The sequence below is a fragment of the Diachasmimorpha longicaudata genome, chromosome 15 (assembly GCF_034640455.1).
Source record: "Diachasmimorpha longicaudata isolate KC_UGA_2023 chromosome 15, iyDiaLong2, whole genome shotgun sequence".
Lineage (NCBI taxonomy): Eukaryota > Metazoa > Arthropoda > Insecta > Hymenoptera > Braconidae > Diachasmimorpha > Diachasmimorpha longicaudata.
In genome coordinates, this window is record NC_087239.1 from 3,232,102 (window position 1) to 3,246,614 (window position 14,513).

The 14,513-nt window shown below is 36.8% G+C and overlaps 2 protein-coding genes and 1 long non-coding RNA gene across 5 annotated transcripts; 1 reads left to right on the top strand and 2 right to left on the bottom strand.

Moving 5' to 3' along the window:
* Window positions 1–1,203: 1,203 nt before the first annotated feature.
* On the bottom strand, window positions 1,204–4,589 carry LOC135169539 (homologous-pairing protein 2 homolog). 2 transcript variants are annotated; one of them, XM_064134613.1, is made up of 5 exons: window positions 4,221–4,589; window positions 4,050–4,120; window positions 2,888–3,347; window positions 2,397–2,591; window positions 1,204–1,932 (listed from the first exon to the last, which is right to left on the bottom strand). In XM_064134613.1, the coding sequence occupies exons 4-5, from the start codon at window positions 2,550–2,552 to the stop codon at window positions 1,468–1,470; spliced, it is 621 nt and encodes a 206-aa protein (XP_063990683.1). In that variant the 5' UTR covers window positions 2,553–2,591; window positions 2,888–3,347; window positions 4,050–4,120; window positions 4,221–4,589; the 3' UTR covers window positions 1,204–1,467. The 2 variants fall into 2 exon arrangements, with proteins under 2 accessions (XP_063990683.1, XP_063990682.1); XM_064134612.1 differs by lacking the exon at window positions 2,888–3,347 and having other exon boundaries at window positions 4,221–4,588.
* A 4,417-nt stretch (window positions 4,590–9,006) lies between these two features.
* On the bottom strand, window positions 9,007–10,064 carry LOC135169634 (uncharacterized). Of its 2 annotated transcripts, none has more exons than XR_010300231.1 (2): window positions 9,926–10,064; window positions 9,007–9,631 (listed from the first exon to the last, which is right to left on the bottom strand). It is a non-coding gene; the product is annotated as an uncharacterized LOC135169634 (long non-coding RNA). The 2 variants fall into 2 exon arrangements; XR_010300230.1 differs by having other exon boundaries at window positions 9,712–9,954.
* LOC135169631 (eukaryotic translation initiation factor 6) lies at window positions 9,094–13,464 on the top strand. Its single transcript, XM_064134797.1, has 6 exons — window positions 9,094–9,215; window positions 9,780–9,865; window positions 9,950–10,125; window positions 12,082–12,258; window positions 12,982–13,163; window positions 13,239–13,464. Exons 1-6 carry the CDS (start codon window positions 9,109–9,111, stop codon window positions 13,246–13,248), a joined length of 738 nt encoding a protein of 245 aa, XP_063990867.1. The 5' UTR covers window positions 9,094–9,108; the 3' UTR covers window positions 13,249–13,464.
* Window positions 13,465–14,513: the final 1,049 nt, after the last annotated feature.

The window sequence follows — 14,513 nt, forward strand, 5'->3', positions numbered from 1 at the left end:
CACAGAATTTTCAGACGGTGAGAGCACCACTGTGCAGGCATTCAACTGTCGAGAGAAAAAACTAGGCATAGTCAAATCTGTACATGTGATGTCCTGAGCTTGATAGCCACTATATGTCACTATACATCATTAATCTTAGTCCACGAAATTTAAATTAATCTTAATTTTTATATTTTTAATCAGTGTCGAAATACGCACAAAATAAGTAGATACAATGGACAATGGAGAACGAACAATGAAAACAACACCACCAGTGTGGGAAAAACCGTTACGCATAAATCTTAACATCTTGAGGTTAACTTTCCCATTTATTTACCCGTAAAATTCGTTGGATAAACATTTTCTCCAAACCTGAAACTTGAGAAGGAAATCATAAATCTTCGAATCAATACAGTCTAGGTCGTAAAGTACCAGTTCTGTTTTTGCTCATGTTTTGATTCAACACGTGTGAGGTCTTCTTTGTCCATTGTATCGAAAGCTGAGGGCCTGAATCCCTTGACAGAGACAACGCGATGTCACACGTTTTCCTTTTCCCCGCTTTCCTTATTCCACCCCTCTTCCCATTTTCTTGACCAAGTTGCGTGCACAACATCTAGACTAGTGGGGGTTGTAGGACCCAACCCTTGGAAAATTAGTTAAGTTTAGTCCAGTTCGATTTTAACTTGTTTCATTGCCGCTTCTCTCTTCAAATAGTTAATCGTCAAATTTCAGTCTAGTTTTGGTTGTTAGTTTCTCTGAATGTTTATTAATATTTCGAGACTCAATTTAAGATTTAAAACTTATTAAATAAAGTGTGTGTTACGTGCTCTCCTAAGCACTGCTGTTTGCATTGATTTTATTTGGAAAAACCTGAATCCAATTATTTTCTTTCAACGAGTTGACATCGATGGAGTCCTCATTAGAGGTTTAGCGGCTAACGAATTCCATGAATTTAAAACTTGGCGCAAATATTCGTGAATGGCGCCACCGTCCGACTAGTGACTTGATAGGACATAACATACATGCGCGCAGGGTCGGTTAAACAGCGTTGACAAGGTAGAGATTGATAGTTTTTTCTCTCGACAGTTGAATCCCTGCACAGTGGTGCTCTTGACCATTTGTACAGTTGAACAAGTACGAACGGAGCCCCCCCGAGTTATCTCCTCGCTACCTTGCGTCTAATTTGACTCATGCAAGGGAATCTTGCACCAAGCCACATTCAAGTTTTAATGTCTACGTGGGAGGTAGTTGTTTATTTATCAGCCTTTTGGATCCAAGAGCATCAAGATCATGACACTGACAATCGGCTTGGTAAGAGAATTAACAAACTTTCAGTCACAGTGCAAATTACCACAAATAAATGCTAGATCAAACAGTATTTTGACGAATCTATTCACAGGTGAGCAACTTTTATTCAGTTAATTGCCTGAAATAAATTCTTTTAATCATTCAAATGAGTTTTTTTTCTGAATAAAAGCCATGATAGTTCTATTTAACAATTTTAACAATTCTTTCCTCGATGCCCACTTCTTCGCATAATCGTTTTTTTGTACCTGGGAATCCCTCTAAAATACCATCAATAATCTCAGATCCTATTCTCTTCCTTTTTAAGTATTCACGAGAGTACTGGTCTCGCAGTACTTCAGCTTTCTTCTTATTTTCCCCCAGATTCGGCTGACTGCTAGTCTTCTCAACCAGATGATCCAATTTACTCTCGAGTGCTGTCACCTGCAGCTGAAGCATATCCCTCTCCTTGATGGCTTCTTCTAAAGTTGGGCCGGATTTCAAGGCGCCCAATTTTGCCTCTTGAATTTTGACTTCATGCTCCAGGGCTTTTCGTCTCACTTCTAATTCGGCTGCATGAGCTTGCAGATCACCGCTAATTTTTTTCAACTCAGCAGCATTGTGTTTTGTGTCTTGACATACACAATAGATCTTCTGTTTTCCATATACCTAGAAGTCATACAAATGCATCAAGTTGGGGAAAATTGAAATTGATAAATATTGCGTCAATTCTGCAGAAATTCTGAAATAACTAGTTGTGGCCAGAGTCAAAAAGAGCCAAAAGTAAAACTAGAATTTTGTCAATTAAATATTCTTGGGGCAACAAATTTATTAGAAATGGGATAGTGTGATGATTCATGACGTGTAAATGTTAGTTTATTCACATATAATACCACAAGTGGTTCAAAATTATCGAATATTTCCCGATAGATTCGTTGCAAACAAATGTCGTGCTTCGCACTCGTGATTTTTTAGCCTGAAAAACTTGCCTCCTTCATTTGTTTGCAACGAATCTATCGGGAAATACTCGATAATTTTGAAGCACTTGTGGTATTATATGTGAAAATGTTTCATCGGAAGTTGTTGTACGCAATTTAACTACAGTTCACAAACATCCATCAGACATAACATACCTTCTCAAAAATTTTCTTCTCTTTCTTCAATTTCTCCAATGCCTGCTGAATGGCTGCCTTACTTTTCTCATTGGGAAGTTTGGAGACAATATCATTGAAATTGTAGGGCCTGTTCTGAGTTTTGAGGAAATTATGGACCTCTTCAACCGTCCCCATGGTGCCTTCATATGATTATACTTAGAATCTCAGGTAACCCTGGAAGGATAAAACGAATTTTTTCATAATACATAGAAATTGGTTTTTGCAGAACACCAATGCTAACGGTCTTAGAAGAGTCTGGATGACATTGCAATCACTGCGACGAGGTAAACGTGTTGAAAAATTGAATAAAAATTTTCGAGATCCTAGAAAATTCTAACAAAGTCGGAAGTGAGAGTTGAATCGTCTCTCAGGGCAGTGGATGAAATGTTAAATCCTCGTTTTCTTTGAGGTTTATTGGAAATGAGGTAATTTTAAGCGATTCAAAGCTTGTAATTAAGTATTCTAAGTACTTTTATTTATATGCTGGAGAAGGCACGACGTCCGTGATGCGCAGTGGTGTCAGATCGGGGAGGAAATCCCACGCAAAAAGGATTGACTGAAGTAGAGGCTCAGTTCTGGGGGTTTGAGTGACCCCAGCGGCATCGTAGTACCTCACCCCAGAAGAGGCAGGGCGCCACATGCAGTGCTGGGGTGTCTGTCCGTCAGCCGACTCAACAATTCCTCAGTAGCTGTCCCGCTGTCAGAGGGACTGGGTAAAAATAGAGGTGATGTCCTCTGCGTCGTCGAAATGTTTTTTTTTCCATTGAAAATTAGATAACATTAGGATGAGCAGAAAGGAGGATATGATGATGATTCATTTAAAATTGAGGAGATTGAGAAGTCGTCATTCCAAACCCAACTGCCATTTTTTTTTTCAACTTTTTGACAGAACAATCGAATGGTTTCTTGATTCGCAGTTTCAAGGAAACTCTGAAAATGAGAATTCTCTCTAGTAAGATTGTGTGGGAAATATCTTTACGACGGGTCCACTGGGTCAACCTATTGTAAACGTCTCCGAGAAGTGCTGACACACTAGGGTAGTTTATGACCAAACAGCCCAACACGTGGACAACCCAAGGAACAATGGGGCCTTGTCTTTGAGACCTTTCCCACCCTGGACGAGTTGAGGGCGGAGGACACTCTAGATTGAGCTCTCGAGGAAAGCACCCGAGTTTTCCAGCGCAGTAATCCCTTAACGTGACTTACATCTAAAAATTGTTGTAACTTAATCTAAATAAATATTGTGAACATTTTGATGAAGGTAAATCGATTTTAGTTCTCCAACAATAGGGATTAAAAATTATTTGCAATTAAAAATGGACAGACACCCCAGCATTGCATGGTATAGGGCATTGGCATCAGTTTAGATTCAATGACAAAGAAAATAAAATTGGAAGACATGTGATGTGTATGATATGTATGATAAAAATATGTGTGAAAATTAAAATTATTTTTTACAGGATAACATTGCTAACAAAAAGTATAGCTCGGATAGTCAAACATTACCTGAAGATTCACACAAAAATGAAGGACTTATGAAAGTATCACTGATCCCAAATATAACGAATAACTCATAAAATCACTCATTGTAGAAATATTTTTGAAGAAAAACCAAACAAAAAAAAAACTCACTGTGGATAACCTCACAGCATCAAAACTTCAGCTCCTCTTTTTGCCTGTCCAAATTTTCCTTTGAAATCATACTGGAAATTTTAATAACTCAGACAAAATTAATACACACAATTCTCCTTGATGGGCCTCATGGAATATACATTTTATTTTGTTATGTAGATAAATACTAACCCGTGCAGGTGAGTGACTGAAAAACCGTCAAAGTACAGAAACTAAACAAAGGGTTGAACACTGATTAATTAATATATTAATGAGAAATTCATTGACCAAATAAATTCAGTGATCAGATGGTGTCTGAAACACTTCTTTCGTCAACAAGTTCCTTTGTTGTGTCGTTTAATATCATCAGGACAGTGTGAGCAGGAAGATCACCAGGGCCAAGGGCCAGAGTTATCCTTTTTGCTATTGCGTTCCAATCTGGTTCTCGGATATTCCAGGTGGCGGATCCGTTGGCCGTGAAATGTTAAACCCAGAGAGGATTCGATCCTGGGGGAGAGATTACAACCCCGGCCCCTGTTGGCGGGGGGGCTCCGTTTGTACTTTTTCAACTGTACAAATGATGAACTGTAGAGAGAATTTTCAAACGTTGAGAGCACCGGTGTGCAGGGATTCAACTATTGAGACAAAAATGTGGCTGTACATGTGGACCCAGCGCCAGGGTTGGGTAAATCGGGATGGGTCTAAAATAGGTACATCCGCAAAGAATGGTACAGGAAGTGGCGGCCATTTTCCCCAGAAGTTTCGGGGGTAGGGCCATCTAGAATCGCTGTAGGGAACTGAAAAAAAAAATTTCTTTACCTATTGAGAAAATTACCGATCGGAGAAAGGAATGCGAATGTCCTCTATCATAATTTTGTTGTAACAAAAAATTTTTATGTTTTATAGATGGCGATAGTAATCCGCAAATCATCTTTCAACGTTCTGTCAAGGGATGCTCATCCTAAAATACTAACGAGAATGTGCATGGAAGCTATATGCCCCGTTTTTTCAAATAATTAATTAATTGTTAATGAATTAATTTATTGTATCGATGATGGTTATTCACTCTTTGAACTTAATCAGATATTTTTTTCGCAGTGCTCTATAATATTTCTTATTAATACGGTTAATTATATATAATTGGACCAACCTAAATTACCGGTGATGGAATTTAAAATTTAACAAAATAATAAATAAATAGTTGTTCATTCGATTATATATAATTAACCGTAACAATAAGAAATATTATAGAGCACTGCGAAAAAAATATCTGATTAAGTTTAAAGAGTGAATAACCATCATCGATACAATAAATTAATTCATTAACAATTAATTAATTATTTGAAAAAAACGGGGCATATAGCTTCCATGCACATTCTCGTTAGTATTTTAGGATGAGCATCCCTTGACAGAACGTTGAAAGATGATTTGCGGATTACTATCGCCATCTATAAAACATAAAAATTTTTTGTTACAACAAAATTATGATAGAGGACATTCGCATTCCTTTCTCCGATCGGTAATTTTCACAACAGGTAAAGAAATTCTCTTTTTTAGTTCCCTACAGTGATTCTAGATGGCCCTACCCCCGAAACTTCTGGGGAAAATGGCCGCCACTTCCTGTACCATTCTTTGCGGCTGTACCTATTTTAGACCCATCCGGTAAATCGGTGGGATCTAGGGTTTTTTACTTTATACGTATAATACACGTAAATTATGTAAAAAATGTATGAAATGTATTTTACGGTTTATTACATTCGACCGGATTTTGAATGCACGTATTTTACGTAAAATACGTTAAAAAAGTATAAAATGTAAAAAATATCTAAATGGTTGTGGAGGTCGAATGTCATGAGGGTGCTAAGTAAATGGCTAAATTTCATGAGATTCACTAGGGAGTTATTAAATGTTACTAGAGGCGAGCATTAAAAGGATCACAACAATGTTACTTTACGATAGTACTTCTTACGCTTGTGACCTTCATGAAATTTGAGTTCTCCTTGTTACCCTCGTTAATTGCCGGATGGTTAACCAATTTTTCATGAAATTTGTGTTAAAAACGAAAGCATTGAAGCAAATGTGAAAAGCTTTGTTTCAGTTTGAATAATATCGATATTTCATACATAGATACATAATCTATCGATAGATTTAAATGTCAATACTGAGCAATTCGGGGTTATGATGTCTCGCCGGGTTACTAGGTTCAGGGTTGGCGCTTGACAGTGTGCGGAACGGGGAAATGAAATACCTAGCATGTCGCGAAAAATATGAAATTACCTTTTCATCGAATATTTTAACTCTCATCAGTGCAAAAACATGTAAATTCCATGCGACACGGCGTGACGTATAATACGTATTTTACGTTATTGTATGAAGTGTATATTACGTTTTATACGTTTGAAAAAGGTGACGTAAAATACATGGTATAATACGTGTAAAATAGTATGTATTTTACGTGACGTATTTTACATGCCCAACCCTGCCCAGCGCCACATGTACAGCTTACCTTTTTGTCTCGACAGTTGGATCCCTGCACACCGGTGCTCTCACCGTTTGAAAATTCTCTGTACAGTTGTTCATTGGTACAGTTGAGAAAGTACAAACGGAGCCCCCCCCTATGGACCCGAGTTCGATCCCAGCCTCCATCGTTTTTTTTTCTTTTTTATTTATATTACATCAATTTTTTTTCTATAAATTGTTAATCATTAATCGAAATACCTCAAGAGAATCATATAAAATGGTAATTCGAATGATGATTGACCATTTCTTAAAAAAAAGACACTGCAAGAGATATCGAAATTATGTAGGAAACAGGGATCGCTGAATCAATAAATTAAAATGATAGTTGGATTTTTAAGGTGACAATAATTAATATCCCTCTTACCCTGTAAAAAAAAACAAAATGTTTGACTATTAAAAGACTCTGTCAAGTTTAATCTGTGCAAAAATCTCGGGGTCATTTCCTCTCAATTAGCTTTTACGGTGAGCTGCTAGGAGGTCTAGCTTAACACAAAGGGACCCTCGTGACCCTATAAGAATTCACTTTAACCCCATTCAATAACAAATATATTTTTCTCCTTTAATATATTGATCGGGTAACTCTACGACCGCTTGTGAGAGAGCAGACTATGAAACTCTCATCTTGAAAGCGTGTTTATTTATTTATTTTTTTATTTATCAACAAATTATTAACCGCAAATTTTCGAGCTCTTAATAAATCAAAGCGAATTAATATGTGTGAATATTTATTTAAAAAAAAGGAACGGCATCCTGTTCCTCGTAATCGCATCCAAAATAGACTAAAGCCATCTAGGAACAGATTCAGTTACCACCTGTTAACCCATTATCCCTTTTAAAATGAATGCTCACCCAGTAAAGGTATCGTATTTTTCAATAGTTTCCTAAGTAGACTCAGCATCTCGTGCCCAACCCCATTTTCCTACCCCCCTTTTCTAGCCCCTGTGGAGACAATTTTTTTTACCCCGTCGGCAATTCATGAAATGGGGTAGTGAGGGTGGAAAAATGGGGTTGACATTTATAGGTACCGATCAAATCAGAAGAAAATCATTCTCGTCATTGGTGGATCCAAGAGGGAACATACCGCTGAGAGTTGGCCACGAGATACTGAGTCTACTTATGAAACTATTGAAAAATACGATTCCTTTACTGGGTGAGCATTCATTTTAAAAGGGATAATGGGTTAACAGGTGGTAACTGAATCTGTTCCTAGATGGCTTTAGTCCATTTTGGATGCGATTACGAGGAACAGGATGCCGTTCCTTTTTTTTAAATAAATATTCACACATATTAATTCGCTTTGATTTATTAAGAGCTCGAAAATTTTCGGTTAATAATTTGTTAATAAATAAAAAAATAAATAAGTAAACACGCTTTTAAGATGAGAGTTTCATAGTCTGCTCTCTCACAAGCGGTCGTAGAGTTACCCGATCAGTATATTACAGGAGAAAAATATATTTGTTATTGAATGGGGTTAAAGTGAATTCTTATAGGGTCACGAGGGTCCCTTTGTGTTAAGCTAGACCTCCTAGCAGCTCACCGTAAAAGCTAATTGAGAGGAAATGACCCCGAGATTTTTGCACAGATTAAACTTGACAGAGTCTTTTAATAGTCAAACATTTTGTTTTTTTTACAGGGTAAGAGGGATATTAATTATTGTCACCTTAAAAATCCAACTATCATTTTAATTTATTGATTCAGCGATCCTTGTTTCCTACATAATTTCGATATCTCTTGCAGTGTCTTTTTTTTAAGAAATGGTCAATCATCATTCGAATTACCATTTTATATGATTCTCTTGAGGTATTTCGATTAATGATTAACCATTTATAGAAAAAAAATTGATGTAATATAAATAAAAAAGAAAAAAAAAAACGATGGAGGCTGAGATCGAACTCGAGTCGACAGCATGCGATTTGAGCGGGACTGCTACTGAGGCGTTACCGGCTTGGCCGATATGCAGATACCCCAGTAGGACTCGTGGCGCCCCGTCTCCTCAGGGGTGTAATCACGTCGGTAACTTGGGGGAGGGGCTCCGTTTGTACTTGTTCAACTGTACAAATGATCAACTGTACAGAGAATTTTCAAACGGTAAGAGTACCACTGTCCAGGGATTCAACTATCGAGAGAAAAAACTATCAATCTCTACCTTGTCGACGCTGTTTAACCCACCCTGCCTCGCCTGTACAGGTGTGGCTATGCCTAGTTTTTTCTCTCGACAGTTGAATCCCTGCACAGTGGTGCTCTCAACGTTTGAAAATTCTCTGTACAGTTGATCATTTGTACAGTTGAACAAGTACAAACGGAGCCCCCCCGTTGAAGCTGCTTCATTAGGCCCCCGCAATCTCCCCCAATTATCTCCTGCTGGCCATCTCTTCTTTCATCTCTGGTATAAAGTTCGTGGTGAAGCAAAGCCTCGTGCTATCGCGTCAGGGCACTTGACAGGTTAGGGTTAACCGAATCCATCAAGCTATTCATCCTAAATTATTATCCACCAGTTCCTCGAAACATTAAAATTATTGCCATTCCTGTACGTCACCAGAATCATCTTCATTGGGGAACAATGGCAGTGAGAGTACAATTCGAGAACAGTAACGAAGTCGGTGTGTTCTCCAAGCTGACGAATGCGTACTGTCTTGTGGCAATCGGGGGATCCGAAAATTTCTACAGGTAAGAACTCCCTCATAAAACTCATCTACTCCTCAGCTACACGTAAACAAGGAAATGGATTTCTGCAAATTCCCACCGATGCCATGAGCATATGCTCTGATTACGACGAATCGTCTTACTTTGAAGCTTCAGAAAGCATTTTGAGGATGAAGATTAATGATGGGATTTCTCTCCTGATTTCGAATTAGATAAATCGACTTCATTATTGATCTGTCTTAGAAGAGAAAGGGAAAAATTTTAATTAACATTTTAATTAACGTTGTACTCCAGCAAGTTACGATTGCACAATGTGACGACTTCCCGGCATCCGGTCCCCATCAAAGTCGACGTCAACGTTGACTACTGTCTTAATCTTCAATATCTCAACCTGATTATGTTTAACAAATTGAGTCTCGTTTTGCAGTTGGACAGAAGACCTTGAAAATGAAAGAAAAAGAATTTTCAACAGCTCATCCTGGTCTCAACTGCTAGTCCTGGTTTATTAATCATAAAATACCACAAATGGCTTCGATCATTTCCGGTTAAAAACGTTAATGCAAAATATGACTACGTTTATGTTTCTAGTGTCTTCGAGGCTGAACTGACAGAAACAATTCCAGTGATTCACGCCTCCATCGCAGGATGCAGAATCATCGGTCGACTAACTGTTGGTATGTTCAGAAGATCTCGAAAAAATATATGAGAAATCAGTTAACTGGCTGTATAATTACTAAAACTGCTCTGAACTCTGCCAGGAAACAAAAATGGCCTCTTGGTACCAAACACAACAACGGACATTGAACTTCAACACATTCGAAACTCACTACCAGATTCTGTGAAGGTTCAAAGGGTCGAAGAACGACTTTCCGCTCTTGGCAATGTTATTGCGTGTAATGATTACGTCGCTTTAGTCCATCCTGATCTTGATAGAGTGAGTTATTAAGTCAGTCTGAATTCATTTAGCTCATTGTTGTCAATCGTTTTGGGATAATACGTTAACGTATGCGAGTGAAGGAGGTTTTTCGTTGTCAAATAGAATTTTTTTAATTGTTAGAACTTTTTCGTTGCATTTTTCGAGGTACGCTAACGGTAAAATTTTTCCTTCAACTCGTGTACGTTATCTTCCTGGCCTATTTGGCCCTCTATATCACGTATGGTGTCGTATTCGATCTTTCTAGTCGATGAAAAATGATAAAAAAATGTGGTTGATGGTACAATATTCACATTTTTAATGACATTTGTTCAATTTTATTGTCTGTTCTAAGTTTGAAAATACTAAATTTTCGCATATAATACCACAAGAGCTCCGAAATTATCGGATATTTCCCGATAGGTTCGTTGCAAACAAATGAACGTGTCAAGTTTTCCAGTTTAAAAATCACGAGCTGGAAAACTTGACGAGCTTATTTGTTTGTAGGGAACCTTGAGGGAAATATCAGATAATTTCGAAGTTCGAGTGGTATTCGGGGGATTATTTTTTGCATCCAAATGTTGGCCGATAGAATTGCACCATGAGACATAATTTTCAACGAATTGCCATTTAATCTGTCAGATACAATTGAGGGTTACTTCATCATTTGTTTTTTTTATATAGGCAACATGCAAAATTTTCACATATAATACCACAAGTGCTTCAAAATTATCGAATATTTCCCGATAGATTCGTTGCAAACAAATGAAGGAGTCAAGTTTTTCAGGCTAAAAAATCACGAGTGCGAAGCACGAGTGATTTTTCCTGAAAAACTTGACGACTTCATTTGTATGCAGGGAACCTAGAGGGAAATATTCTATAATTTTGAAGCTCGAGTGGTATTCAGGGGATTATTTTTCCTATCCAAATTTCGGCCAAGAGAATTGTGCCATGACATGAAAAGAGGTTTATTTGGTTAGGTGTCGTTTGTTTACCAAAATATTCAAAAAATTATCGCTGATATTCGAGGTAGGCTATACAAAATATCAACAAATGGTGCAATTCTATTGGCTGAAATTTGGGTGGGAAAAATAATCAGTAGTAATACCCCAAGACCTTCAAAATTATCGGATATTTCTCGAGAGTTTCGTTGCGTAGCAACGAGAGGGATAAGGTTCGCAGGTTAAAAAACCCGAGCGCGAAGCGCGAGGGTTTTTCTGCGAATCTTATCCCGATCGGTGCTACGCAGGGAAACTGGAGGGAAATATCCGATTAATTTTGAAGGTCGAGGGGTATTTGGCTGGATTATTTTTTTCATTCCAATTTCAAACAATTAAATGTGTGGCATTTCACGTCATATAGTATGGTTGTTCACTCGTAGTCGTGGCTTCTCCAGCGTATATTTTTTGTCTGCACAAAATGCAGAGAATTATTTCCAAATTGTGGCTTTTGTCTTCACTGTATTATTAGGAACATTTAAAAAAATTTTTTGATCAATAATCTCCAAGGATTCCCGTCCAAATCTGCTCATGTCGAGGTAAAGTCTTTGAACTTGATTTTTTGTAATGACAGTTTTGGGGTTTGAAACGCGTCCAAATTGTTTATCGGATATTTTCATTGCTTAGCAACAAACAGGGAAATATCCGAAAAATATCCGAAGTAAAACTCTCTTACTTGTACCACGTGACGGGAAATGCCACCATTTGATTGGTTGAAATTGGGATGAAAAAAATAATCAGTGAAATTTCCAAGAATTTCCGCTAAAATACCGTGTTGACTATATAAAATAACGTCCAATGGTGCAACCCTATTGGCCAAGATTTGGATGGGAAAAATAATCAGTACAATATGTGTAACACGTTTGATATTTATGGCAAATTTCTATTAAAAAAAATTGCGAATGAAAATAACTCGTGAAATATGTGTTAGGGATTTTGTTGCAAAAACATTAATGCAATTTTGGATTTTTTTATTCAGGAAACGGAGGAAATTCTCGCGGACACATTGAAAGTCGAGGTTTTCAGACAGACAGTGGCCAGTAATGTTCTCGTAGGGTCGTACTCCATTTTGTCGAACCAAGGGGGTCTCGTACATCCAAAAACATCGATACAGGATCAGGATGAATTGTCGTCCCTCTTACAAATTCCATTAGCGGTAAATATTTTCAATTTATACGTGAAAATAAGAGAAAATATAGACATTTTAACACGCATCGAACAATTTCCCGGAAAAACTCAAGTAGTTCTTTTTAAAATTCCATCAAATCCAATAAATTATTTAAAGCAAAAGGAAAATATAGATTTTTTCCATTCCAACATTTATTATATGTGAAAGAATAATTTTATGAAAATTAAATTGTTGAATACGTGTAAAATTCAAAAGAAACTTTTCCACAATTCCTGAAATGAATTGTCACATGGAAAATTATTTATGAAACTTTGCTTCACGCAGTGTCAGTTCTCATTAAAATTAACATCAATCAGATAAATCGATGTCAACCATAATAAACTAGATTTTTCCTTAATCATTCACTTTCCAGAAAAAATCTTGTAATTTGTCTCAATTTTCAATGTTTTCCAAAAAATATTGTGTGAAACAAGGGCTTTCTCCCCTGACAAATGTATTTTTAAAGCAGTTTCAAACCTCTCAGAGGGAGTCGGTTCCTCCCCAAACGACCTTTAATCACCGGAGAACCAATTGGGTCTGAAAGCTCCAGCTTTCATACTCATCCCATTTTTATTTCGCAATTTCTCGGGGATGTTATTAACTCAGTTGAGTCACTTTCCAAAAATCATCAGTTACATGACCGAGGGATTAATCCACGCAGCTAATTAATCTGCTAATAATTAGATTTTAATCATAATATAATTTTCACAGGCTGGAACAGTCAACAGAGGAAGTGATGTTATCGGAGCAGGAATGGTGGTGAATGACTGGGCGAGTTTTTGTGGTATGGATACAACTGGTACTGAGCTTTCGGTCATCGAGAGTGTCTTCAAGCTCAATGAGGCAACACCAGGAGCGATCACCTCCAATATGAGGGCATCCCTTATAGAAAGGTGAGCGAATATATTTTTCATTCGAAGAATTCGGACTTCTTTGACATCAGACTAACGATTTTTTTTTCGTTTCAGTATGTCCTAGGGAAACTGCGATTATCAATCTTTAATTATAACTTCTGGGCGACATGAGGGAGAACGTGATGTCTGCCTGTACATAACTCACGATGATGCTCCTGTAAAGAGGGATTAATGACCTAAATTAATTTTTTTCCTTAGAAATGCAGAGTTAATTGATATGAGTTGTCATTCTTATTAATCGATCAATCGAATAATACAATAAACAAATGAATAATGATAAGTTTGACTGAGTGTGAAATTTACACCATTGACATTCAGCATTGTCACTCCATTCCATTCAACCATAAATCACAGACTCATCAAATTATTTCATGTGTTGGAGAAAAAAAGAAGAAATAATCGTTCACTGTTCGTTTTTAATTACATATTAATAAGATATATACAGTAATACCAAAGTAATACTCATTGGCTGTGGGTTAATAACAAAATTAAAAGACGAATTGGCAATATTTAATTTGAACACATTTCGTATCTCTAAAGACAACCAATTGATATTGATCTGACTTGTTTAATTAATACATCATTTCGTTGGAGAATCTGGTTTGATAAATAGTATCTGCTATTAAAATTTCAGTTACAAAACTGAAAAACTATATATTGTTTTATCAATTCATGTGTTTGCTTCACTATCGTCAGAAAAGAGGCCATAAATCGCTGAAAAATGGAAGTCTAAATTCTAATTCATTAAAATCGGATCAAATCGGATTGTTCAGTCGTGGAGTGGTGGAATCGAGTGAATAAAATCAATTTTAGAATCAATTACATGTCTCCAAATTTAATGAAGGCAGAGAAATGTCTACGAGAAACATTTTTTGTCGATAAATTAACCGAAACTTTCAACTAAAATATTTGTGAATCTAAAAACTTGAATTTTCATCGAAACTGATGCACAGAAAAATTCCACTTTGTTTTTATGTAAAAGAAAATCCAGAGGTTCAGTTCTTCCTAATGTTTTAATATAAACAAATTAATTTCTACACACCCATATGAACTATTCTCTTGAGATGTTTTTAAACATAACTGTTATAACTTTTACTGCTTCTGTTTTCTTTCGACTGCTCATTATGAAATTCATGAAAAAATATGGCGTTAACCCCAGTATTATAATTCATCCATTTTATTTTATCGCGTCTCGCATTCGCGATATTCTTTGTTCCTCAAAAAATTCCAGGATAATCCTCGTACCTTCGGCATCAGATGTTTAAAATCCTATACTCTCCGATGAAACCCCCACACCTGGTGATCCCAACGTTGTCCAGTCAATATTTT

Excerpts from the sequence above, each read along its gene's own strand:
- LOC135169631 (XM_064134797.1), top strand. The coding sequence starts at position 9,109 with ATGGCAGTGAGAGTACAATTCGAGAACAGTAACGAAGTCGGTGTGTTC. Across the intron at positions 9,216-9,779 it reads GGATCCGAAAATTTCTACAG|TGTCTTCGAGGCTGAACTGA; the intron begins GTAAGAACTCCC and ends TTATGTTTCTAG. Across the intron at positions 12,259-12,981 it reads TCTTACAAATTCCATTAGCG|GCTGGAACAGTCAACAGAGG; the intron begins GTAAATATTTTC and ends TAATTTTCACAG.
- LOC135169539 (XM_064134613.1), bottom strand. The coding sequence starts at position 2,552 with ATGGGGACGGTTGAAGAGGTCCATAATTTCCTCAAAACTCAGAACAGG. Across the intron at positions 1,933-2,396 it reads AGAAGAAAATTTTTGAGAAG|GTATATGGAAAACAGAAGAT; the intron begins GTATGTTATGTC and ends TATGACTTCTAG.